The sequence below is a fragment of the Tripterygium wilfordii genome, chromosome 1 (assembly GCF_013401445.1).
Source record: "Tripterygium wilfordii isolate XIE 37 chromosome 1, ASM1340144v1, whole genome shotgun sequence".
Taxonomy (NCBI): Eukaryota; Viridiplantae; Streptophyta; class Magnoliopsida; order Celastrales; family Celastraceae; genus Tripterygium; species Tripterygium wilfordii.
The window spans coordinates 8,402,830-8,429,330 of NC_052232.1; the positions used below are offsets into that span (position 1 = coordinate 8,402,830).

General features: G+C 37.1%; 2 protein-coding genes across 4 annotated transcripts; one reads left to right on the plus strand and one right to left on the minus strand.

Moving 5' to 3' along the window:
* Positions 1-110: 110 nt before the first annotated feature.
* Positions 111-11,128, minus strand: LOC119997345. The gene is made up of 8 exons (XM_038844290.1): positions 10,956-11,128; positions 8,126-8,375; positions 7,331-7,454; positions 5,545-5,876; positions 3,673-5,434; positions 2,742-2,995; positions 1,608-1,741; positions 111-469 (listed from the first exon to the last, which is right to left on the minus strand). The coding sequence occupies exons 1-7, from the start codon at positions 11,009-11,011 to the stop codon at positions 1,706-1,708; spliced, it is 2,814 nt and encodes a 937-aa protein (XP_038700218.1). The 5' UTR covers positions 11,012-11,128; the 3' UTR covers positions 111-469; positions 1,608-1,705.
* Positions 11,129-13,033: 1,905 nt separating this feature from the next.
* LOC120003677 (DEAD-box ATP-dependent RNA helicase 1) lies at positions 13,034-22,626 on the plus strand. Of its 3 annotated transcripts, none has more exons than XM_038852709.1 (10): positions 13,034-13,207; positions 14,016-14,250; positions 14,773-15,027; positions 15,705-15,859; positions 16,911-17,088; positions 17,676-17,863; positions 18,691-18,895; positions 19,318-19,423; positions 20,634-20,764; positions 22,038-22,626. In XM_038852709.1, exons 1-9 carry the CDS (start codon positions 13,092-13,094, stop codon positions 20,744-20,746), a joined length of 1,551 nt encoding a protein of 516 aa, XP_038708637.1. In that variant the 5' UTR covers positions 13,034-13,091; the 3' UTR covers positions 20,747-20,764; positions 22,038-22,626. The 3 variants fall into 3 exon arrangements, with proteins under 3 accessions (XP_038708637.1, XP_038708628.1, XP_038708643.1); XM_038852700.1 differs by having other exon boundaries at positions 13,035-13,207; positions 22,019-22,626; XM_038852715.1 differs by having other exon boundaries at positions 13,035-13,207; positions 22,145-22,626.
* Positions 22,627-26,501: the final 3,875 nt, after the last annotated feature.

Here is a 26,501-nt window from a genome sequence, read left to right on the forward strand (position 1 = left end):
TCCCAGTGCGTTTTTTGCCATGCATACCAGCAACTAAAATGAATATGTACAAAAAAAAACACAAAGAAATACCTAATTTCCACCAATGTTTCTCTTGGAAAACGTACAAATTACTAAACCAAAAGCTCGGAATCTTGCAATGAATATGAAATACTATAAGTTAACCAGTCCTATAATTATGGTTCTCATTCCCGCGGGGACCTAAAGCTGCATCAAGGATAAAATTATTCGTCCTTGGACTCTAAACAAGAAGTCACTAGAAAAACATTCAAAATCAAGTATGTTAGTGCTGAAGGGGTAACATGTCTAAATTCCACTAATGACATAATTTACCTTGACAATAAGTAGTTAAAAAGGCGTATAGAAGTTTTAAAGGTGAAAAGTGAGCCACAACTTCCACCAAGAGCAGTTCTCATGACAATGCAGAACCATCTTGCAATGTGCTTCAAAGAATGATTTCCTTCCGATCCTGCACAATGTTGACGTAAACCCCAATTATAATTTGCTTGCAAGTACAAACATTTGGAACACAGGCACCACTTTTCATACTTGGACTCCCAATCAAAGTAGTCAAGACAATGACTGGACATGACTAATGGGGTCCTGCAATTGCTTATGGAGACCAAAATTTAAACAATACACATCATCAGCTTGCTTTTATCAAGATAACCAGTTGGCTAACCAAATGGAAGTGAACTCGTGTATGTTGAAAAGCAATATAAAAAATCCTTCAAAGATAAAGAAGAAGAATTCAAAGGCCGTGATTCACTTGGTTGGACCAATGACGCAATAATTAGGGCCGGTGGCACAACTTTGTGTAGGAAATATGTCAGGATAGATATGAAAAACTCAGAGCCACTAGAAAAACCAATAAGAAATTAAAAAAGACAAAAAAAAAAAAAAAAGTAGCAAAGAACTCCCTAAACCACATCCCAAATTCCTGACAGCATAGGTATCTACAAGATTCTATTACTGCAACTAAATTCCTAAAAAATGTTGCCCATCTTATTGTTTGGACGTAGAATCTTCATAAACCTCTGCCTTCGTATGCAGTATGCACTAGAACAACCATAGTGAAAAGGGTTTCATATCACGTTAAGCAGGGAATATTTTAAATATTTCGAAGGAAAAACATTCGACACATGTATCTAAGTGAGACAGAAGTGGCACACAAACTACCTGTAGTGGATCCCGTACCCATCAGAATAAGGGCCCTAAAACTACCTAAATATGCCATAAAAATGATTGGGAAATCCACTAAACCTAGTAAGCTGTGAACCCTAACTTAGGAAACGGCACCTTTTCTTTTTGTGGGCAAGTTATTGGGGGAGGCAGGAGGTGTGAACCCTTGACCTCATGTCATGGGGGTTGGGGTGGCTGCCAATCACCTAGGGTTGCAAACCCTAACTTAAGAACCAGCACATTCCTTAGTAAATCAACGTGATTGTAATAAGAGTTAAATGCACTTGCATCGAGAAGTCAAGTTCGCATGATGAGATTCATGTGTTGACTTTCAGAAGAGCGACAGTATTAACCTTTTAAAAAGCAGCATGCGTTTTCCATTTACCTATGGCAGAAGAATTTCTTTAAAAAATGCATATACTCACTTTGCGAAGTTAATAAAGTCATTTTGCCAATTATTGCATGTACTTTCTATTGAGCTTGAATATTAATGATGTCCTTCGATTTTGCTCAAGGAGCATCATCAACTGTGTTTCTGACCAGGAGGCCCGTGGTCATCCTGCAAAAGGAAATTCATGCACATAAAGATAAACTGCGGAAATTAAAAGGGCCTAAGGTGATCATCCTGTAAAAAGAAACTCATGCCGATCTACATAAAACGAAGAAAAGAAGGGGACATCATAACTTTGGATGATTGAAACAAAAAAAAATGATGGATAATAATAACTTTTTAAACATATAATCCATCATTCAAAAGCTGGGTGAGCAGGATAGCACTTTTTTGTTTCAGCATTAGTACATGCAAAGCATTAATCTAGAGTCTAGACATATCAAAGGAAATCCAAAATAAAAGAAACTGGCCACATGAGAGGATGAAACTGTCACGACAAGGCTTGTTCGGTAAATATGTAAATATATCAGAAATTCTCCCATAAGGACATACAGTAAGGACATAAAATAATGACAACTTTTTGACCATTGACATGGAACATGTGGGACCCAGAACAGTGGGCCTTACATGTCATTTCACTTAAATCAATGGTTAAAAAGTTGTCTTTATGGGAGAATATATATATTGTATAAGGCAAGAATTTTATTAAAAAGAGCCAATAGCAGGTTGGATATTACCACAACAAAGCAATGACCTCTAAAATCATACGATATTAATTAACATAGGTCTATCGCAAAAAGCTTCGATGAGTACCCTGAACAACTACAAAGATATTGTTCAAGGATTAACAAAGACAACCATCAGAATAATTCAGATTGTCATGAGAACTCAATCACGAGATTAGTAGCCAAATACCTGATAAGGAGCACAAGTTATGTACAAATTCAGTGACTCCCATCAAGTTGTCATTTCTAGACTTAATAATGAATCAAGACATGCATACAAAATGCTAAAATGATTTAACAAACAATATTCATTTGTTGACAATGATAGGCAGACGTAAAAGAACTAGTCAAAGAAAGAGCCGCTTAAAAGGCAAGACAAGGAAAAGCCAAAGTTACTATACAGGACATTGCTAGAAGATATCTGGTTAAGAGGGACAACCTACCTTGTACAAAGATGCAGCTGACTCAGACGGTACTGTCATAACTGGGATATGCCCTAGGGATCTCAAGGCGTCCAGTGCATCCAAGGTCAGTTGCCATCCACAAAGTGCAACAGCATCAGTGCTAGTGCTGGGAACAGAGTTGCTGCAGCCAGCAGCAGCAACATTTCCATTCACCCAGGGGCAGAACTGGTTATGATGGACAATTGGATCAAATTCTACAGGTTCTTCATAATTGCTTTCCCCTTTTGGTGGCCCTGTTTCATCAAATAAAGTTGATAGTGTGAAAAAAATTTCTCAGAAGTAGAATATATAGATAACACTCATTTATAATGCTAAGAATATTACGTGCTAATGATTGAAAACCACATGGACAATGTTTTCCGTTATCTTTTTACGCCAATTGGGAGAAGAAAGGATATGGGTCAAGAGAGCATGTAGGTTTCTTCACTCATCAGGAGAGAGATTTTAGCAAAAAAATGGGGTAATGTCCTGCATAAACACATAACTTAATGTACAATTAGTTCATGCAGGCCACCACTACATGCACTGGTTCACCACATACTAAAATAAGACTATTATTACATATATATTGAAATTCAGAGAACACTGTCTGATGCACAGTTGATATGCATGCATACTAAAATTAAATGAATTACTGAAAGGGAGAATCTTGTCCCTGTTATGGGGAAACATTAAAAAAAATGAAAATTAGAATGGCTAAAGTTACAATCAGCTGTAAACTATGTCTTGAAGGCTCTAATAGTCCACATAAACATTATTTTTTTTCTGAAGCTTAAGCTAAAAAGAAAGTGAATCTCTCACCATTTTCTTTTCTGAAGCTTAAGCTTATTAGAAGGTGAAAGTTCTGTCATTGAATTAATAGTCCAACAATCATAACATTAGAGCAGCCAAATAGGTAAAAATAGACTACCTATCCCATTTGCAACTGCATGTTCTGATGATAGGTATCCACAGTTATTGGTGGACGATGATTTTCCAGTCTTTGTAACCTCTTTGTTGCTCGTTTCATAACCAGAGTCAATCATAGCATTGCAAGACAGAGAAGGATGAGCACTGTTATCAAGGCCTAACTTGAAGCTTTGACTTATCTTTTCACCACTAGCAGTAGACTCTGCCTTGGTAAAACCATCAATTTTTGAGCCGCTATCAGCCCTTCTTATGGAACGAGACAACATTTCCTGGCTGTCACCCTGGGGATCTTCTCCGTTCGTTTCATCAGGAACAATTTCATCCATTAACCCAGGATCTGGAGCAGATTCACCAGTCTGACCCTGATTTTCAGCATCATCCACTCTGGGTTCCAGATCGCCAACAACACTATGCGCTCTATGCACAGAAGCATCAGGCCCATGAATTTCAGCTTCATGGCTAGCACACATTCCAACACTTCCTCCACTGATTCCAAAACTAATTCCTTCTCTAGCTTGAGCCGTCACAGTTTCTGCATTGAAAACTTCTTCACCGTCGTTTGTACTACTAACACCCATCTCCCCAGGGACTAATTCAACAGGTGGTCGAAAACCTATGCTCTGCTGAGCTTGGTTACTGTTATTCAATTCTGATGTCTCATACACGTCCAGATTCCCATATGTACTGGAGGAAGGAAATTGAACATCAGCAACATCCCCAGGATAATTCTCGACACTATCCATAGAGTCATCATTTTCAACGTGATAGAATGTATCCATTGCAATAACAGAAGATGCCCGTGTAGAATCTCTTGCTGACGGGACTCGTATCAGATGGTCATTTCCTTGTCGGCTTGAACCAGCTTTGTTTCCATCGGTATAAGTTTCAATACCTACTGAATGGCTAGGACCCGCGCCAGAAGAGTCTCTTGTATAAGATTCACGAGCACGTTTTGATGGCCCAGCTGGATACTGTATGCCATATGTAACTTCCTCTCCATCACGATCAATTACAGTTCCTTCAAAACTATCAGCCTGTTGAATCCTCAAGTGTAGCCTATCATCTGAGCTGCCACCAATTTCAAGGCTTCGTTTACGGGAGCTGGGGCCCCGAGACTCATACGAAGTTGCACGATCACCAACCTCACTGCCGGCAGGCTGGCCAATAATTAGATCCCTTCCCATGTCTGCATCATTAGCATTCATGTGTGTTGCGGTCCTGTCAACCTGAATAAAAGGTAGAGCCCCAGCCATTGTAAGATTTAAATCAATGACTGAGTACTGCAACAATCTGCCCTCGTCTGTTGTTGCAACTTCATCACGGTCTTCAGTCTGTCCTTTCTCTGTATTATCAGCAGCAACCCAACCACTAATTCCACTGGCTGCACTTGCTCCACGTGTCAATCCCATTTTTTTGCTTGTCTCAGGAATATCAATGTTGCTAGGAGCAAAAGGAGCAGGACGAGGAACACTTAAGAAATCAAATATTCGCACAGTAGCCCCGCACAAACTACAATCTAAAAGAGGCGATCTTTGTTCATATCTAGACTCCACAGCTAGTATTTTATTCTTTCCAGTGTCTTTTTTGGCTGAAGCAGAAAGTGCATACTTGCTTGATCCAGGATCCTGTGGAATACAGACCCGGCCCAGGGTGGGGCCAACAGAACATCCATTTCTAGCCGACTGAGCAGAATGCTCTTCACAATCTTGAACATTTCGAAGCCATCTTGGTTCCCATCCACACAGACTTATAAGCTTCTGGGCCTGCCAAAATGAAGGTATAAACGGAAAATCCATGATCAAAAAGCACCTATGCAGAATGATGAACCAGTAACGCAACTAACAGATAGAACAAGCAAATAAATATATCTTACACATAAATAAATATAGAATGGACCATCTCGCGAAGTCTCTACTTCTGATATGCCGTCGGTTTTAAAATCAACTTCTCCAATCTGAGACAGAAAGTGCTCCATCTGAGAGTCCCGGAAGACTCGCATCTGCTCAATCGCAGATGCAGCTATAATAGGAAGACACTGAAACTGTAGAAGTCCATCACATCTGTCCTTATATCCCCCAATCAGTGCAGATTGAGGTGTTGGTGGGAATTGCACCAAGCTTTCAGGACAACTATTTCCTCTCCAAGGGCAGGTGACTTTGTGCCCTTCATCCAGCTGCTTGGCAAAGGCTTCACTGGCATTTTCAACTTTAACCAAGGAGATAATCAAGAAACAAAAGTAGTAAGAGAAGGCAAAAAAATGTTGAACCTTCACAGTAAAATTATGAGCATATCATCAAGACAAGCAACAAATTTGGGGCAAATTAGCAATGATTTATAACAAAACCAGAAGGGTCTGTTGAAAAGGGTGAAAAGGGAACTAAGTAGCTCTACTGGCCTGGCTCTTGATTGATCTACTTGTTAAAATCATTGACATTCGGGGGGAGTAACTCAACTAATCATGGTATTGTTTCATTAATCTGAAATTATCGCCAATATGGAGCAAAGGAACTATTATTTTGACACTTCCTATTTTCTCTAATACCATTGAATACCATGATCATGATATCATGAGGAAATCAATGGCTTAACCGCAGTTGACTAAAATGTAAAAACTGGTCAGCTCCCAGAATCTTCTGATCCTCGAAATATCACAAATAGTCATAATGTGCATAGAACGACAAGAGGTAGAATCAGTATTGGCATCCAGAAGATGGGCCTAAGTGCCTTCAATGTAACCGATGTTTGTTACATCAATCTAGGCAATTGAAAGCTTGATTGTGCTCTGTAACTCAAAGATGCAATGCAATGAACTCTAAACATATGATATCTAGTGTTAGCAAATGGTACAGTTAAACAATAAACAGATTTTCAAGAGATAAGACAATCAAGAAGTATTTGACGAGGAGCAACACACTGAAATGGCTCCCAAAGAAATTAAATCACTTCATATTTTAGCCAACAACTCTGCCATAACATTAAAGAACTGGTTAGACCAGATACACACAGTTGAAAGTTGAAACCCCTCTCCCCCCTTTCAAACTAATATTCAATAAGTTAATAAGTAATAACGTATCCAAAATATAACAAAGTTTGTATGTAAAGGCCTGGTTCTAAGATGAAAATTAATAATTGTCATATTCAATACATAGTAATCTCCTAAACATCCTATTCCTGTTATTATCGAAACCAAAGATAGAATTATTCAACAAAAGTTTAATATGCTAGTGCTCAATTACTTCTGCCAATTAACTTAACTGAATTAGCTTTTTTCTTAATTTAAATAACTACGAATATTTGAGAATTGAAAATTTTAGAATTAATAATTCTATATTTCTTACCTATCCCAATAGAAAACTTAAGATGTTAACCTCTTTCCTACATGTAAAAGAAATAGACATGTAAAAGAGACACAATCTGAAGTTGCTCGTCTTCACATACGCACACAAATAGTTTCCTTTAGATTACATTCTCTTGCACCTGCGTATTTCTTTTTCTCAGGGTGCACATCCTCCCAGCTTTAGTTTACAGGTCTTTCATCACTTCCCTTAATCAAAATTACTTCATTGCTAGATATGACAATAATGACATCAACAGTACAAAATTCAATGAGCCCTCAGAGAGAGCGGTCTGATTAATGGACTCTGGTTAAAACTTCTAACCTTCAGCAAGGGTCCAGGATGGCAACAGAACAAAACTCAAGTGTGCACCACATGATTCACAAGCAATTTTATCAGCATCCACATTCACCCAACCTCTCTGAGCACAAGCATATGAACTAGCAACCTGAAACAAAAAAAAGCAGTTACAGGACTTCAACTTACTCGAGCCTTTTGTGTTAGTATAAGTGAAAAGTAAAAACATTATGATAACATGATAACGTTTCAATCTAGTTGGAACTGGAATTGTTTGCTTAAATACCAGTTATATACCAATTCCTTGCTGGAGCATATTCCTACTAATTCATATGTTAGCGAGCATCACAGTATGAAAAAGAATAAGAGATTTTGCATCACCAAAACAGCATATTGCTTAATCTGCATCTTTTTATTTACTTTAATCCCCTTATAATAGACAATTCATCACTGTTTAGAGAAGAGGGGGTTTAGGGACCTAAAATTGGCAAGTCAAAAAATCTCCTTGCTTATGACAATGTAGCAAAAGAAACAACGAGTGCCAGATTCAGACAGCGCAGAAGAGGCTGGCTAAGGGCTTCAGCATCTAGACGTGAACAAATGTACAAAAAACACCACAAACATGTATGGTCACGTAAATAGTTTGATTTGCAATACATTATGATCAACGAGTAAAATCATTTGATTTGAAACCGTAATATTTACAATTTCCACAAGGAAAGAGAATCTTACACAACAAGAATTGTACATTTTTCCAGGCCAGCAATCACAATATATAAATTTCCAACATATGGTCCATGGAAAGCAAATAAAATTTCGTACCTTTGGCTTTCCAAACCAATTCAAAGGCTTGAAGGTAGACAAACGCCTCAACAGATCCCCTCTTTCCCAGGGCCTACACGAAGGTCCAGATGATCCAAGTGCAGCACCACCAACACTTGTGCTCAAGGAAGTCCAAGGTGGTTGAGAACCAACACAAGAGAGAGAAGCCGCCTTAGAGGTATGTCCATGACCAGACCAATCTAAACTGCCAATATTTGTTGGGACAGCAGGTGAGGATGCCCCAGCAGAACTGTTTATATACAACACATGCAAAAGATTACTTCTTCTCTTCTTTTCTTTTCTTTTTGAAATGAAATGCTCAAAGCATTAATATCCAAATTTTTTTTCTTGAAGTTGAATAAAAATATTTCTATGAGAATTCAGACATTTCCATAGAGTATATCAATTAACCAAAGTTCCTAAGCAATGTACTTATTTGCTTAACACAAAGCTTCTATTATGTTTTCAAGTATGTGCATATTCTGTCCGGCCTCAAGCTCAAATAAAGCCATAAAGGAGGACGGTTGTGGTAGGTCCACAGACAATGTAAATCTTGGCCAAAACTTAACAAGTGAATACATTAGAAAACAAATTTCTCTTATGGATTCATGTAGTTATCTAATGATTTCATGTAGCCGACTCCAAACAGTTTGAGACAAAAGCTTACATCATGAATTCATGATGATAATTTTCAAGGACGTACACAACATAAAACCTTACAAATGCAATTGCATTCACCCATTCAAATCTAAAGTTTTTACACCCATTCGACAAGGATCAGCTCTCCTACTTCGCAAGATTTAATTGAATATATTTTTCAATTGTCAACTACAATCACTACTAGTGCTTGCGAATTGATTGTCAATGGCACAATGCAAGCAGTTCAACTTGACATCAGTGTGAACAACTAATACTCGGAAAGAAACATAAAGCAAAGATAAGAAAAGATTTTGGACAGTTACAGATTACCATATCCTAGCCTCAAATATAAATTGCTCCAAAGTTACACCAAGTTGTTAAACTCCCCCTAAAATCTCCACCAAAATCTCATTCACCTGATTAGGGTGAAAAATTTAGTGTGGCAACCAACCTGCTGGCTGGGACTTGATAGAATGAGAAGTACACACCACAGATGAGACTCTTCAATTTTTTAACAAGAGGTGGAGAAGTTACTTCAATAAGCTGCTTAATGGCGACCATGGAGGGAATGTCAAACATCTTTATAGCTATCCTAAGAATAGGGATCCTTGGTAAGATGTATTAAGGTGATTGAAGTGAAGGAAACCTTAAGGAGAATGAAAGGGAGTAAAACCATGAGACCTAACGCCAATGGAATTCTAATTGAAGTGTGGAAATGCGTAGCAGATGTAGGTATAGTATGGCCAACTAAGCTATTTAATCAAATTATTAAGATTGGTAGGATGCCTGCTGAATAGAGTAGAAACTAACAACACTATAGTACATATATAAAAGAACAAAGGATGATATCCAAAGTAGTAACATTTATAGGGGCATCAAGCTTATGGGCCACACATTGAAACTTTGAGAAATAGTTGTGGAATGAAAATTAGGATCGATATCTATGATATCAGAAAACCAATTTTGTTTTATGCCACAAAAATCCATAATGGATGCGATATTTTTATTAAGGGGACTTCTAGAAAAATATAAACATAAGAAAAAAGACTTGCATTCAATATTATAGAAGTGGAAAAGACATATGATAGGGTGCATAGGGAACTAATGTGGTGGATTTTAGTGAAAAGAGTCCCGATAAGCGATATTACTATGATCAAAGATATGTATGGAGGAGTCGTAGCTTGTGTTAGGACTAATGGAAGAGTTACAATGGAGTTTCCCCATGACAATAGGTTTAAATCAGGGGCGGACACTAATTTTGTTCTTACTTGTTACAATGATGCATGAACTCAAATGACATATCCAATGTGAAACACCTTGGCGCATGTTATTTTTAGATGATATAATTGAATAATTCTAGTGGATAAGGAATATTGACAATTAACTCAAAACTCGAATACATCTAGTTGATTCCCGTTAATTTTCTCATAAACTCATATAGCTTACCCCAAACTTTTGGGATGAAGTTTCGGATGATGATGCTGACGACCACCACATATAAGACTAAAATAAAGCTCTTATGTACGTTTCAGGTCCTCATAATAAAAAAAATGAAAATTCCAAATCCATACCCTCTTACAAAACATGTCTGACAACCAAAACTAGAAGAACTGAACTAGCAAGATCCAAATTGGTCCCCATTAAACAAAGAACTGGAGTCAGCTATGAATAAATTAAGATCGAAGAAAGAAAAGAGGGAACCAAAAACACGTTTCCATCATTTTTGCAACCAAAGAGGTTGTGTACCCAAGTTAGAAAAGACAAGCCGCGGCGAACACATACATATCCAGATTGGTCCATTCATCAGAGTGCACCAACAAAGGTATGGGCTCAAGTAAGCCCTTCAAAGAAATAAAAGTCAAATTCAATTTTAATATCTATAGTGAATTTTGCATACGATACCACAGAAAGCAATATCCAGCATACGACGTGAGGTACTACACCACACAGAGCTGACTCCCAGTTCTATCCCTACATAATTTCAGAAGCCATAAAATTGGAAAACTAACACGAGCACATCAATGTCATAAACCAAAACCCCAACCTGAACGCCCCAAATTTCAAACGATCGAACAGAACACAAATGTAAAACCCTAGTCTCAACACATCCACGATAAGCGACCATTAAAACCCTAAATCGAGACTCAATCATGAAGGAGCATAGGTGAGAGAAAGAAGGGTGGTTCGGTACCTCCCAGCCGGAGTGAGATCCAACGTCCCGCCAGAGCTGATGACTTCTTCTCTCATATTCTTCAATGAGTGAAAGTTTCGACTTTCGAGGAGAGGAGAGAAACGGTAGTGTGGGAGTACGTAACGTTGTTTTGATAGCCGGTACAGATGCGAGGCGCGTAAACATTGTTACATTGGTTGGGTCCAAAAAGAATAAAAGCATTTTCTTTTGGTCTGGTGCGGCAATTGTTGTGCTGGGAATTTCGTATCGAGAAGAGTAGGTATCTCTAATAAATTGAATTATAATCAATCACAACATATAATTAGACAAAGTAGTCATGAAAGTCGATGTAAGTAATGTAAATAGATAATGTAATAACGAAATTCAATATAATTAGATAATATAATAATATTATGATCGATTATAAAATAAATTATTAGGGATATATAAAATTTTTGATGTGGGATACTCATAATGGGCCCTACATAAGTATATAGCAAATCTAATTTAACGGTAGTTACTAGTTAGGGATGGACGGTGGTAATGGATTCTATTAAGTTCTAAAAAGATCATTGGTCGTCGTGTGATGATTTGTTTAGATTAAAAAGTTGGTTATCAAAATAAATTTTTCCATAACATGCCGTGTGTTTAGTGGGGTGGAACCGCTAAATAGGTGGATGAAGCCATCGGATTATGCAACCGGTTTTGATGGCAAAAAAAACCTCTGAATAGGAGCTTATTTGAAGCGGGTTCGCAATTTTTTTTTTACATAAAAGTGATGTGGTCTCACAAAGTTTATAAATTTTTTTATATAAAAATAAGGTGGGGTCCACGTTTTATTATTTTTGACTTAAATTTTTTTACTAATTTTACTTTAAAAATAATTTACATTATTACTTAACACTTTTGTTGATGGACATTTTAGCAAGTCTTAACACTCTTCTACACTTGTGGGTTGTGTTATGTCAAACCCTCCCAGCCCCAGTCGTGGATATATCGATGAGCACAACTTTGTTCTTTATGAATCGTCTCACTCAATGATACTTATATCAAAAGAAAAAACCTTATTGATGGAGAGAAAATGAAATTTTATTTATAACCACATCACTTGAGTTCACCCAAATGATGTGGGATGTTTTAACAAGTCTTGACATAAAGAATTCACTTCTAGCTTACTTGATTAGCTTAAGTAGTTACAAGAAAACATTATTGATCATAACAACTTCTATAACTTTTAATTTGAAATTATCCTGCATTTTGTGTACCTCAATGTCCATATCGAATCTCAAATGAAAAACTTATATGGTGTCATTTTAGGTTTAAAAAAATAACAATATATCATATATGATTGTGGATGCAATTTTTTACACGATCCGCATGTCAGTTGTTGAGATGACTAATATGAACCTCCATGAATCCTACAATAACAAATGGAGAGGGTGGCCCTTCGTGAACTGGGGACACTTCAGTACTCAAGTAAGTGTCAAACTCAATGAGTTATAATAATCTTAGTGATTGCAAATTGTAATACATGAATAAGAAAATATGTGTAGAGCGTCCTTTGACTCAACATCAGTGGTGAGGAGATAAAGGCGTTTGATATGATCGTCCCTGGAGTGTCATAGTATGATCAAATCTCTTGATCCCGATCTCCTGACGTTTGAACATCTTTGAACGTTAACTTGAGATATTCCCTGGAGAGTTGAGAGTCTCTCAACTTTTATTCTTAACACGACTTCTTAGGAGCTACGATACATAGTTGTTTGCCACTTGTCAGTATGTAGATTTGGGCCACTTATCATGCTGACTTGACAATAATATTTTTGACTAGTGTCATTTTCTCATCCATAATGGTAATAGAAATGTTGTTAGATCACTCCTTTTCACTTTCGTTTATAAATTATTGGAGTTTATTATGGCCGAGCCTCCAATAACTCCACAACCTGCTGATTTTACAGCGTGCGAGCTGGGCCTCGTATGAGAAGCCCGTAGTTCGGTACTGGATAAAAGATTGATCCCATTGTGAAAGCCCAAGCTATCTTGAGTTTCCAGATCGGCCCACGTTATTTCTCCCACTCCGTTTTCAAAACCCTGGTTTTGGACTTTTTGTTAGGGTTTAGGAAATAGAAGCACTGAAGCATACAGAGGCGAGAGAAGATGGAGAAAGCGAAGAAGAAGAAGAACGTGCCAGTTTTGCCATGGATGAGAAGCCCTATTGACGTGGGGCAATTCGAGGAACGCCCTCTTCATCTAATCCCTTGCCTTGATCCCAGGTTCCGACATTATCCCTCTCTAACATATGCTAAGTCTTCTTCTGTGTGTGCACGTGTTTGTGGAGCTTTCCAGTATGCTATTTTGGATTAAATTGCTACGTTGTACGTGAATTTGTTGAGGCTGTTTGATAAATTTTGCCGTATTAATGTTTGGGATGTTGTAATGACACAATGGGGGAACTATTCCAGGTTCGGTATGGAAATTGGATGAGGGATTATGTATGAAATCGGAATGCAAATTCAGCTAAGTTTCGATATGTAGATTTACGGGCAGTGGGATGTCGAGCAGTGCTGTTCATCAGGGGAGAAAATGAAAGAAATTATTTTGAGGTGAAAGTGAAACAAGGTGTTGGAGGGACCATTGGTTAGTAGCATTGGTAAAGTGGGCGAAGGTATCCAAACAGAGTTATTGAAATGAATTTCTTACCAGTTGAATTAAACAAGAATTGGGTGGAGTTCTCTTGGTTATTGTTACCATTGATTGATGCTATAAGTTTAATGGTAGATTAAGCATATTTAAAAAAAGAAGGGAAACCTAAAAGACAAAATAGATTGTTCTGTGGGTGTGAGATAATGGGGAAAGAAAATGCGGGCTTGGTATCTGCAATAGTTCTGTTGCTTTTCTTCTCTGAAGTCAATATGTCACAATTCTTTTTTTAAATTCACGTGAAAAGAATATTGTTTCCTTCACGAGTCTTAAAGCAGAACCTCCTGGTAATTTTTTTTCATTTCTGTTTTTTGTTGTTTAATGTTCCTGTTTTTTAATATTTATGTCAGATTTAGCTATTGTTGATATCTTTTACATTAGGTTGAAGCTAGCTCTGCAGAATATGGGTTTCTCTTCACTCTTCCCGGTTCAAGTTGCAGTTTGGCAAGAGACGATAGGGCCAGGAGCGTTTGAAAGAGACCTTTGCATAAATTCACCTACTGGAAGTGGAAAAACGTTAGCTTATGCACTGCCAATAGTTCAGACGTTGTCCACTCGTACTGTTAAATGTTTACGTGCTTTGGTGGTGTTGCCTACCCGTGATTTGGCGTTGCAGGTTCAGTGCCTTCTAAACGTAGACATAATTACTATGTTATGATCTTCTTTGGTGATACTCTTTGACTTGGTTATCCCTAATCTTTTTGGTTAGATAGATTTTTCTCCTTCAGCTTCACATTAGATCACAGCATTAGTTATCTTCATCCTTAAACTTTTATAGCTTTTAGTTAAATAATGGTACCAAGCAATTATATTTCAGTTCCATTTGCATATTCTACTATTTAATTAATGCATACAGCATTCCTAAATTTGTCAGGTCATACACGGATTTAAGTACTCTTTACCTGCTCAATCCTACCCCTATTTTAATTTTATAACTTCTGAAGATTCAATAGCAAGGAGTTGAATGAGTTTAAGTACAATACTCATTTCATGTTTGTGGTCTCAGTGTCTTTCTTAATAGAAGTTTCAATATACACACATCAATTGTTTCAAAGTATCTCTGTATCAGTTCTGTATGATTTGATATTTAGATAATAGTATGCACACCCCAACAGATGCCTTGTTTTTTCTAAACCAGGTTAAGGAGGTTTTTGCTTCAATTGCACCCACAGTTGGCTTATCTGTTGGTTTGGCTGTGGGTCAATCTTCAATCGCTGATGAAATTGCAGAGCTTATTAAGAGACCTAAGCTTGAGGCTGGCATTTGTTATGACCCAGAAGATCATTTTCAAAAGTTAGAAAGTTCTGTGGATATATTGGTGGCGACCCCCGGAAGGCTTATGGACCATATTAATAACACTAAAGGATTTACTCTTGAGCATCTCTCTTATCTGGTAAGCAAGATATATTGCTGTCATTAGGTTTTGTAATATGCATGGTGCAAATGCATGAAAGTAATTTGATTAAAAAAACCATGAAATTAAGTCTTTGATGAGGCCTGCCGCAAATGCATCATAGTAAGTCTTTGATGAGGCTTGCGTCTACATCTAACAATGAACTTAGACAATGTATGTAAAGCTTTTACCCGTTGTAAATCTTATTTATTTAATTAAACAATTCCCTTGAAAATGTAGATATTACATGTAGTTTGTCTTTCAAACTAGCTTTTTTGTCTTGAGACCTTTTGAATTGCAACCTTGAATTCTATTAAACATGCAATTAACCCCAGTGCTGGTTTCATGTTACACATTGATAATATGCATGGACATTTCTTGATTTCTTTGTCTGTTTACTGTCTATGTTTTGAATTATGATTTCTCATGACTTGTCTACTCACGAGTCAGTGATTCTAATGGAGGGCATTTTTATTCTTTTGTTGAATCTAGGCATTAGACAGAACAGCATAATTTAGTGTTTCTTTGGTCGTAGTGGATATCTGATGTTTTATGATTTGTAAGATCAAACAAAACTATTCAATGATGAAAATTTATTGTGTAAATGGCCAAAATAGCTATTTTAAAAGTTGTTTCTTATGTAGTGAATAAAAAAAACCAATAAGATGAATTTTCAGGTGGTTGATGAAACTGATCGTATGCTCCGAGAAGCATACCAGTCCTGGCTACCTAATGTGCTTCAATTGACCCATGCCCATGATGAGAGGCTCTTTCCTTGCGCTAATATTTTTTCCCCTACAACATTTGGTGCCTTAAAAACCATTAGGAGATGGTGAGTTATTTGTTTGTTTATTTCTATTTGTGATATCGTCTTGTTGCTGTGATACTGATGAGCTGTTACTTCAAGCTTTTGATGACACCAAGATTATATTAGTTGCTTTTATCTTTTATCTCACTGTTCTTTTTAGTTCTGAACTTATCAGTAGAAGAGTGATTCAGATCTTCATGATGTGTAATAAGTAATTGCTAAATATCATTCACATGCTTGATCTTTGTCTGATTCTATGCATCCTTCCATGTAATATTCATCTCCTTACAGGATGGATGTTGGTTGCCATAGTTGGTCAAAATTATTATATCTACTTCATTCTGGTTTTTATACTGATGTTGCGTTGTAATTGACTTGTGTTGATTTCCATTATCTTTTGGACAGAGGGAAGTTATAGTCAATTTTCATACTTGATTTTGTGGATTAGAGGTTTCATTGTTGATTTAGTGGGTAAAATCTTCTTATCCTTTAATTCTAGAGGGTTCAAGACTCAGGCTTTCTCAACATTTTCTGTGGCATAGGATTGATGGAGAGATTGGGATTTGTGAATGAAAACCTGAGATGATAGAGAAAAATTAAGGGCAAAGGGGAAGCTCTTTGAGAGACTAGAGACCATAAGAGAAGGCTGGAAAATTCTTCATCAAGCATATTTCAATGGTCTCAACATTGGGTTTAATTTTTCATTCCAAAAAAGATTCCCTACTCTTAATCACTGAGAATTACAAATTTTTGAACATTAAGAAGTTGCCAAGTAAGGTGATTTTTATTAACGGAAAATAAGATTCTAATTCCTGGTGTTCTGATCATTGCACCAATACTTCCGAGGCTTTCAGTTTACTCTCCTTGTAATTCTTCTTTCTGCACCTCCTTTGTGCTTTAGTAGAACTTTTTTCCATTTAAAAAAAATCCTATTTTTATGCCTAACATATTGTCTGAAATCCTTCATTGATGGTCCCCCATTATTTGCTTTCTAGTGATGTCTTAATAGATGAGTGAATCATGTTCTAGGGTGTATGTAGCCTTGCCTTAATGTGTTATTCCAAATTTGTTGCAGTGGTGTTGAAAGGGGCTTCAAGGGTAAACCCTACCCTAGGCTTGTGAAGATGGTTTTGTCTGCCACGTTGACTCAAGATCCAAGCAAGCTTGCTCAACTTGAGCTGCATCACCCTCTATTCTTGACAACTGGGAAAACACGGTACCAGCTCCCAGAAAAATTAGAATCCTACAAACTGGTATGCAACCTTAACTGTGATTGCTGGCTTGTAATGCTTCATTTGAATGATTCTTGGTCTGTTTCAAAATTTGAAAGTCTATTTTTATGAAACTCAATTCATTACGTTTCAAATTTAGATGCTTTATAGTGGCCATTTTTCATGCTTGAATTTACTGTGGAGAGTGGAGAAGAAATTATAGGTTTTAGAACCATAGGGGTAAATCACTGGGAACTTTATAACGGGCTGGTGCAAACTTCAATTTGGCTGTTAAGAAAAGTTCAGTATGAGAAAAAATCTCAAGTATATTTGAAATTTCATACAATGATTGTAAAAATAGCCAGGGAATCTAATAATTTTTTCACTGATACAGTGGCTGAATTCTATTATACACTCAACTAGATAGCGTGAGTCGAACAAATTAAATGTAGAATGTCAAGTATTCATTTTTTGGTTAGTATCTAAGATTAATGTCAAAAATGACAGACACTCTCTCTCTCTCTCTCTCTCTCTCTCTCTCTGTGAATCTATATGTGTGTGTGTGTGCGCGCACGCATGCTTATGTCTTTGCTTATCTGATAGTGTTAAATTTGGATGTCTTGGCACAGGTTTGTCAGTCTAAGCTAAAACCTCTCTATTTAGTTGCCCTTCTACAAAATATAGGAAGAGAAAAGTGTATTGTTTTCACGAAATCTGTGGAAGCAACTCATCGGCTTTGCACCTTGTTGAATTTTTTCAATGATTTAGAAGTCAACATCAAAGAGTATTCAGGTCTACAGCGCCAGTCTGTAAGAAGGTAATTCCTATCTTAGTTGCATTTATGGGTGGAATATGTATGGGACCATATATGTACAAATTGCAGAAACATGTTGCATCCAGACCAGTGTTGTCAAAGTCGCACCTCAGGTGATAAGGCAAGGTGAGGCAAGAGTGCATCACCTTGCCAACCCTCAGGCACAGTGTCCTTACTCTAGCGCAGCTTAGGTGTGCGATACACATCAGGCCCAGTGAAAACCTTTTGCGACTGGGTAATTTTTTGCAAATTGGGTTTATTTCTCGCAAGTGGGCTTAAGTTTCTCCAATAGGCTTAATTTGCAGTGGCAATACCCGGTAGTTTTGCATCTAAAGCTTCACATCAGCTCCTTTCCAGTCTCTTGACAGATCGAATAGCTGACAAGGAAGGATGACATAAGTTAAACGAAGATCGAAGCAGAGGAACTTCCCTCTTCTCAATGTTCTCTCCTATGTTTCTTCTATTTTATTGTACTTGCTTCTCTTTTCTTCCTCTCTACTTCTCTATTTCTTCTCTGGTTCTCTCCTTCTATGAAAGGTTGTTTTCATTCTGATACACTTGGGTTTTGGATCAGTTGTTCTTGTTCATCATAACAAGTAATTCCTTGGTTAATTCATGTTTCCTGTTGACATTGCTTAGTACAGATATTTTGTGAATTTTCATTTATTTTTGTGCTTCATTTTGCTCACATGTGCCTGCCTTGCAAGGACAATAGGAGGCCTTTGTGCCCGTGTGCACCATTTACCTTTGATCACACTGATACAGATATAGGTGATATTTGATTGTGATATGTCGAATTGAATATAACAAAGGTGAGATCATTTCTGCAGTAAAACATTGAAGGCATTTCGAGAAGGGGAAATACAAGTGCTCATTTCCTCTGATGCGATGACTCGTGGAATGGATGTTGAAGGGGTGAGGAATGTAATAAATTATGATATGGCTACATATATCAAAACATATATTCATCGGGCAGGACGAACAGCAAGAGCTGGTCAGACAGGGTGCTGCTTCACACTGCTATCTAAAAATGAGGTATATTGCCATTTTGATTACTTTTTATTCCCCAATTTTATTTTATGTCAATAAGGCAAAATTGGTCCAAAATTGCCCTTGGGGCTGCAGCTAAGCTGGCTTGCAGCATAACCTGTGTACACATGCCATTTGGCGTCGACCTACTTCACATTAGAAGGCCGTCTTTTTTTGAGGATGAGAATTTTGCTGAATTATTCTGTTTGGGCAGGTATGGCTCAATCGGCAGCCCACCTGGGGTTTGGTATCCCTTAATCATTGTGAGAAGTTGGCTAGTTTGAGCCTTTACATTTGCAAACAGTAGAGACATGAAAATAGGAAGTGAATCATATATACAGTTTGAAGCATGGAAACTGCATTCTTATCCTAAACCTAGTATTAACTTATATGAAAAATTGCAAATTATCTACCGTCACTTATTTCAGGTAAGACGTTTCGATAAAATGCTTCAGAAAGCTCATGATGATTCTTCTACATTTCACTCAATTCCTTCCGGTTCGATCGAGTCGCTTCGTACTGTTTATGCATCTGGTAATTTCTTGTTTCTCTGTCAATTGATAAGCTAATTTAGAGGTACAACTATATATAAAAGAGGTAAAAAAATCTCATGCACAAGGCTCTCGCAGTGAGCGGGGTTAGAGACAGACATGATATACGCATTACCTTACCCCCACATAATATGTGGAGAGACTGTTTTTAGAAATTGAACCTGTACCTCTAGGTTAAACCCCTGCAACTCTGCCACTAGGCCACAACTCAACAGCCGCAAGAAAAAATTCGGTACAGCTATATGTGGGTTAGATCAAGTATGATTTTGGAAATGTCACAAATGCTTTATCATTTGGAAACGAGTTTTCACTTTTTACAAACTGTGCTCTGAAGGTGGTGATATATAATTCTGGTTGTTAATCACCTACTTGCATTTGGACTCCCTTGAAAGATCAGCCCAATCAGTTGTTAATTTCTACATTAGAATTGTAATTTCTGTCTTCTTTCCTCTTTTTCTGCTACATACAAAATATATCACAGAGTTTGTATGTGTATTACCCATTTAGCTTTCTTATCTCTGTATCTGTTCTTTTTCTGAGACATAATGATAAATACAGGAATAAGGGGTGTAAATGGACCGAGCTGGCCCATTAAGGGCTCTGCTCAAGCTGGGCCCTTTTATTAAACAAGCCAAGCTTGAGTCTCTTTTAAGCCCGTCTGTAGGCTTGAGGCCTACTTATCTAATATAAAATATTAATAGAAATGACATATATAAAGTAATATATATTAATGTAAATAGATTTTATGTATATAAGTACTTGAAAGTTGAAATTCGACTTATTTTGAATATTAGTTATTTATGGCAATATAGATTGTTTCAAAATATTAGATAAATTGTTTGATTTTTTTATTATATATAAACGAGCTTTTAACGAGACGAGGCCAAGCTCAACTTTTCTAGGTCCTACCAAGCCCAAGCTCAACTGGAGCCCTGTAAAAATTTGATGGGCTGACATTGGGCACACCTAATCCCAGCTTGACTCTGCCCATTTACAACCTAGGAATAAGAAGTTGGAAGACCTTTCATACTGTGAAAACATAAATTGGGAGTTCATATTGTGACCCTCTTGATGTGGGTAGATTACGTCTTGCCTGTACTTTCAAATTCAATACTACTAGGTTAGATTTAACTCTTTGTCTACTACACTGACCTACGTTGTTTTACCATGTTTTGTTCTTTTTAATCCTTCAGCGCTGCAGAAGCTGAAAGAGACAGTTGAATCGGAAACATCCAGAAAGCGCAAAATTGGATTCCGGATTTCTAGAAGGCCAGCCACCATGAAGGAAGAACACAAGTCAAAGTGATAAATTGGTATTGTTCAAGTAAGCACTCTGACCAAGTTGCGTTTGAAAGTCAGTTTTCCAGTTTTTATAACATCTACAATGTGTTGTATCCAAAAAGAGGGGGAGAGAGAGAGAGCAAACAACTACAGTATGCTATTTTTGTCCTTCAAAATGGATGATTAGATATGCATATAAAGTTTAAGGAAATATGCTAGTGTACATGTCCAGGTCTGTAGCATACCCACTTTGTTAATTTCAAGTCATTTTTTCTTGGGTTTGAGTTACTGCTTGTTCTGAAATTAGCTATCAAGTATCAACTCACTTATAGTATATTTTAAATCTAAATAAAGTATTATATACTGTATATATGAATATAAAAATATGTAATATTAAAAATATAAATGAGCCCAGAACGGTGAATTTTATTTCCTCTATACTCAGTATGAATTTATTTCCTTTCTTCCCAGCTTGTCCGATTAACCTGTTGGGCAAGCTAACTGGTTTACGTTTTAACTTGGGAAGTTAACCTTACCAAAGCCAACCCGTAGCATTGTCACCTCATCCTTGTCAGATTCGTGAGATCATCAAATTCTTTGAAAACAGAAAGGCAATGAACCATACCTCTCACAAGGCTTTAACCCCTCCACCATCATTGACTGATGGTCTGCACACGTTCGAGATGAACCGCAAACAACATTACTGGACAAAACCCAAAAATACAAACTAATGACCCTACCATATGAACAAGCCGAATGTATGCCCTTCCTTCTTGACCATTGCTCCAAGGTGACCAGAACCCAAACAAGAGCTCCACTGAACCACAACTGTGAGATATATACCAATCTTATCCTTTGATAGCAAGGTCACAAGAATGAATTTTCATGGGTGATTAAAATACTGACACTCACTCTGAAGAATGAATTCTCTGTTTCAGAATGGGTCATTATCCCTTTGAAATCTAGGTTTACTATATACCATTCAATATTACATGCGGAAGATGTTATTTTGTGTAGTTATTTATTATAGAAGAAAACATCTAGAGCATAAAAACTTGTTGGCTGCTGGAAAAATTAACTTTTTTATTGACTGCTCAGAATTGTGCATTGTATTGTTAAGAAACACCCAAACCTCCATGGTTATCATTTCAGCTGTTTCATTGACAAGATAGATTTTAGAAGGAACTGTGGCAATGCAAGTGCAATATTTTATTTTATTGGTTTAGTACATATGACTGACATAACATCGTACTCTTTCCTTCCATCTCTCAATTTCCCGTGCAAAAACTTTGTACGGACACTGAAAAACTTGAAAGAAGAAAAAAGAGAGGAGAAAGTACAATGAAAACAGAACTGATGCATCTTGGATATGTAAACTGGAGGAGTCTCCTCAATTTCCTGAATTGAAATTTGCAACGCACAGGCAGGGCTTCTAGCTTTCGAAGATGGAGCAGGAACTTTGAACCTCTTTGAAGAAATACCTGGAGTGGCTTGCACTGGCTGAAGCAGCAGCAACAGCAGTAGTAAGAGTAGTAGTACTAGCACTGGCAGATGAGGAAGGAGAAAGGGAAGAAGGAGATTTAGGAGACGAAGCCAGGCTATCATTTCCGTAAGTACCAACAACTCTATCCTCATTGATTGTATCTAACATCTTAGAGGCCCTGCTCCTCATCACACTAACATATTGTGGTGGAGCAACCTCTGAAATAAACTTTGCTATGCGTGAAGTCGCCATTACTCTTTTCTTGTTACTTTTTGAGAAATTGTAAGAGAAGGAAAGAAGAGAAGTGCTTGTAAACTCAAAAACAGACTGCTGGGTTGTGGATAACACAAGCTATGAGCGATATTTATAAGGGGACGGTTTGGTTTAGATGGAGTGATTAGTAGTAATCAGTCAAATACTATGTTTATCAGCTAGTGCCGCCCACTTGCTTTTGGTATTAATTATGCAGGCTTGATGGGTCCAAGACCATCACAGTAGATAACTTTCCTTGTGGTTCCATCTTCTGGTATGTGTCATAGCTTCTGTGGAAAAATAAGATCTCCATCTAGATATGGTTCTTGTCTTGTTCAATAGCTGCCATTTTTGCACTTTTCGTGACCTAGACCACCTAATCAGGAAAAGCCCGTTTGCACGCCAGATGTTTGGTGCAAATGCTGTTGTAGTGACTTGCTAGTTACCTGGTTAGCAGGGTATTATGAGGTGTTTGGCCTGGAGCAACAGTGATGCTCAACTAATGGGAAATTTCTTCAGACTAGCCGTAACGAAAGGGTCCATGTGGCAGGACGTAATGTTGCTTCCATGATATTCTGATTAATTATGAACTACTCTAGTTAAGGCTAGGAGAAGCTTGGTTCGGTTAACAAGTAAGCCAAGCTAGGGTTTCATCTTAGAGTTCTGACCATTGATTCTGGACTATTGGATTAATTTGGTCTAATTTGTTAGCAAGCCAATCTAGAATTAGGAAGAACGTTGACATTGATAACAAGTATTATAACTACATTTTGTTCCTCTAATTAGGAATTGATATGGTTTACTATATTTGTTTCTTATAATATGTGAGTTGATTGATGGTGAGAGACTACCAAATTACCTAGTAAGTGCCATGATAGGGTGGACTTAAAAGACAATTGATCATGAATGATATGGTTTGATCCCGTCGCTTATACGTCGGAATTTAGTGCAGAATATAATATAGCCCAAACTTCTTAACTAATAACAATTGGTTTTTCAAGGTCCAAATTATTATGGGTCAGTAATGGATTTGAGAGGATAAAATCATGCCACTTCGTTACAAAGTGGACGAAACTTTTTGCTAGTGTGGAGGGCATGCTTGTTCCATAATAATGCGTTAATTAATTAATATGACACATTCTCAAACAAGATTAAAAGAAATTTAATCTTTGATTCACAAGCATGTACATATTATGTATAGAGATTATTTAAATATGATGTCAGCATGTGTTCATCCCTATATAAACAGGATGATGTTGATGCTTCAAGGCTTCAACATATAAGGAAATGCCACATGGCATGTGTGTGGAAAGTTTTAGCCTCTTATCCAAGGCATGAACAGTCGCACTAATCTCTTAAAGCAATTAAGGGTCCACAGTGATGAGTTGGTTCAAGTTAACTATATTCAATCATCTCTGCTATCTAATCTTATATCCAAGCATTTGCAAAATGAGTGTCCTCAAGGGCACTGGATAAGGATGAGTGCCCTAATCTAGGGCACAAGTTAGAAATGAAAAAAAAAATGTATTTAAACCTGGACAAGACATGTATTTTAAGTTAAAAAAAAAATCGGTGAGAGAGTATTCATTATATACATGGTATATTGTGATATGTTGTAGTCAATCCTTTTAACACGTGTTATTAGGGCACCTATTAACACTACCCATAAAGTTAGTAACACGTTTGGGAGATCGAGTAGGTGAATTAAGCGCGAACCTCATTTTTATGGGCCAGACTAGTTAGTGGTATTGGCCATTGGGCTGTCATGTTCTGTAGAGTCAGAACTTATATTGGGCCACAACACAATGTATCATTTATTCATTTTTCTGATGGGCCCATTAGGGGAAACGTATTTCATGCCGTTCGTCGCATTTTTTCAGTGAGCCATGCGTCTTGGGTGTTAATTTGTATGCCGTTGGACTCAGACAACAAGATTGTTAGGAGCTTTTACTCTCTTTTTTTAATCTTTAGATTTGACTAATTCAAATGTCTCATGTTGAACAATTTGTCTCTTTTTTTTAAAAAAATTTAAACGGGGAGGGATATTCAAATCCTGATCACCAGGGTGATACACCATTTTTACCACTCTAACTAGTGGCTCGGGTGACAACCCAACTTGTTGCCATATTTCCTAACCAAGTAACCATGACTTCTTGGACATGTATGCATTTGTGAATCTTAATTTCCATTATGAAAAAACCAAATCAACATTCTTCCTCTTCTGCTACATTTGTTCTTTACAAATACTCAAATATTGACTTAATTGTTATAATTTGTAGAAATTGAAAGGATGAGAAAGAGATGAGAAGGTTTTGATCCAATTCTTTGGGCAAAGGCTTGCATGGTTTTGTCCTTTATAACAATTATCTTGTATCATCTCCCATGAAATATTATATTTCAGATTTGTAAAAATTAACCTTCAATTACATATCAATTCTTTCTGAATTTCTTTGAGCAATACCCAAAAACTTTACTTTAATCCAAACACTTGATTGTTAAGGAGCAAGAATTAATTTAATGTTGATCTGCTACTTATAACTTGCACAAAATGCAACATTCAAAAAGAGAAAGTAGCAGAGAATGAGAGACTACTTGAAGAGTCCATTGAAATATTGATTGTAGTACAATGTACAAAGATCAATGTATCTCAAATGAAACATAATCAAACTCCTCTTGCATGTAGACATGGACAATGGATTCCACCTCCCATAAACACAAGGGTTCAACCCATTTTGGTGTTCTCTTGAGCAGATCCATTCCAATCTTCTGAAATGAACAAAAGCACTTGACATTCCAATATATTCAAGTCTCAAGCCAAATCTTTGAATATCAAGAAATACAATGCCAAAGACAAGACCAAAGGCAGAAGATACAACACCCTCTTTGGCACAACAACTTCATTATTGCTTTCACATCCTTCCTCAAAAATGGTCTCCAGCTTGGGAAATCTTGAAGATTTTTGGTGAGATATGAGAAGGGTTGGTGCAATTGAACTCATCATGTGATGACCTGATGATGAAACTACTCTTTGTGTTTGCCTTAGCCTTGCAGACCTCTTCATTTTTTGTATATATATCTATATATAATATAGCTCTCCTGCAAATGGGTTTTTAGGAGAGAGGAAGATATCTATGAAAGAAGATTGGAGAATTGGGAGAGGCTTAATGGGTTGTAGAGAAACAAAAGATGTGTATATATAGTTGGTTTGAGATATAGGTTTGACTGCTTAATATGGGAGAGAGGGAAAAGAAAATTCTTGGAAGTTAAGTTAGCTGGCAATCCCTCACAAATTAAAGGCCTAGATTGGTCCAATTGATAGAAGATTTTATAAAGACTTAATTTAGTACAGAAATTCTTGGGATCTAGATGGCTACAGCCACCATTCCCTGTTATTCTTTGAAATTTCTTATCCTATCCATTGTGCCAGGCCTCAGGAGCATATCAGCAAAAGAAAAGCAAAATTACACCTCATGATCAAGTCTGTTTCACCTTCTGATATAGTAAAGGAGCTTAATTCAATAGATACTACATAAAATTTCTGAAAGTTTTTTTTTGCCCAACTATCACAAATGTTGAGATGGACGCACATAATCCATGTGAAATCGTGTCCACGCATCTCAACATTTGGGATAGCAGAGACAAAAAACATTGCCATCCGTAAGAGTAAAGAGGTATATGGTTCAACAATGATGTATTTGCCATAAAAAAATAATGATTTTTGTCTGGCCTACCAAAATGGAACCAAGGTATTGATGTAACATCTAAGTTGCCTAAGTAAGAGGCAATAGAGGCGGTTCTATGCCACAAAGGTCAGTAGTCTATCCATAACATTGGACTGGGGATTGGGGTTTATAACTCTTGTGGATAAGTTCAAATATGGGACACACTACCAAAAGTGGGGCAGAAATATGGGTTTCTTTGTAGGTTGCCTTCAATTGACTTCAAAGAAAGTGCAAAGAAATACCAGCTCAAGTGGAGTCTAGTCATTTTTTCCTTGAGGACCCTCAGTCAACCACTACATGGGGGGGTCTTACCATATACCAAG

Excerpts from the sequence above, each read along its gene's own strand:
- LOC120003677 (XM_038852709.1), top strand. The coding sequence starts at position 13,092 with ATGGAGAAAGCGAAGAAGAAGAAGAACGTGCCAGTTTTGCCATGGATG. Across the intron at positions 14,251-14,772 it reads CCCGTGATTTGGCGTTGCAG|GTTAAGGAGGTTTTTGCTTC; the intron begins GTTCAGTGCCTT and ends TTTCTAAACCAG. Across the intron at positions 17,864-18,690 it reads CAGCGCCAGTCTGTAAGAAG|TAAAACATTGAAGGCATTTC; the intron begins GTAATTCCTATC and ends TCATTTCTGCAG.
- LOC119997345 (XM_038844290.1), bottom strand. The coding sequence starts at position 11,011 with ATGAGAGAAGAAGTCATCAGCTCTGGCGGGACGTTGGATCTCACTCCG. Across the intron at positions 5,877-7,330 it reads ATCCTGGACCCTTGCTGAAG|TTGAAAATGCCAGTGAAGCC; the intron begins GTTAGAAGTTTT and ends CCTTGGTTAAAG. Across the intron at positions 5,435-5,544 it reads CATTCTATATTTATTTATGT|GCCCAGAAGCTTATAAGTCT; the intron begins GTAAGATATATT and ends TCATTTTGGCAG.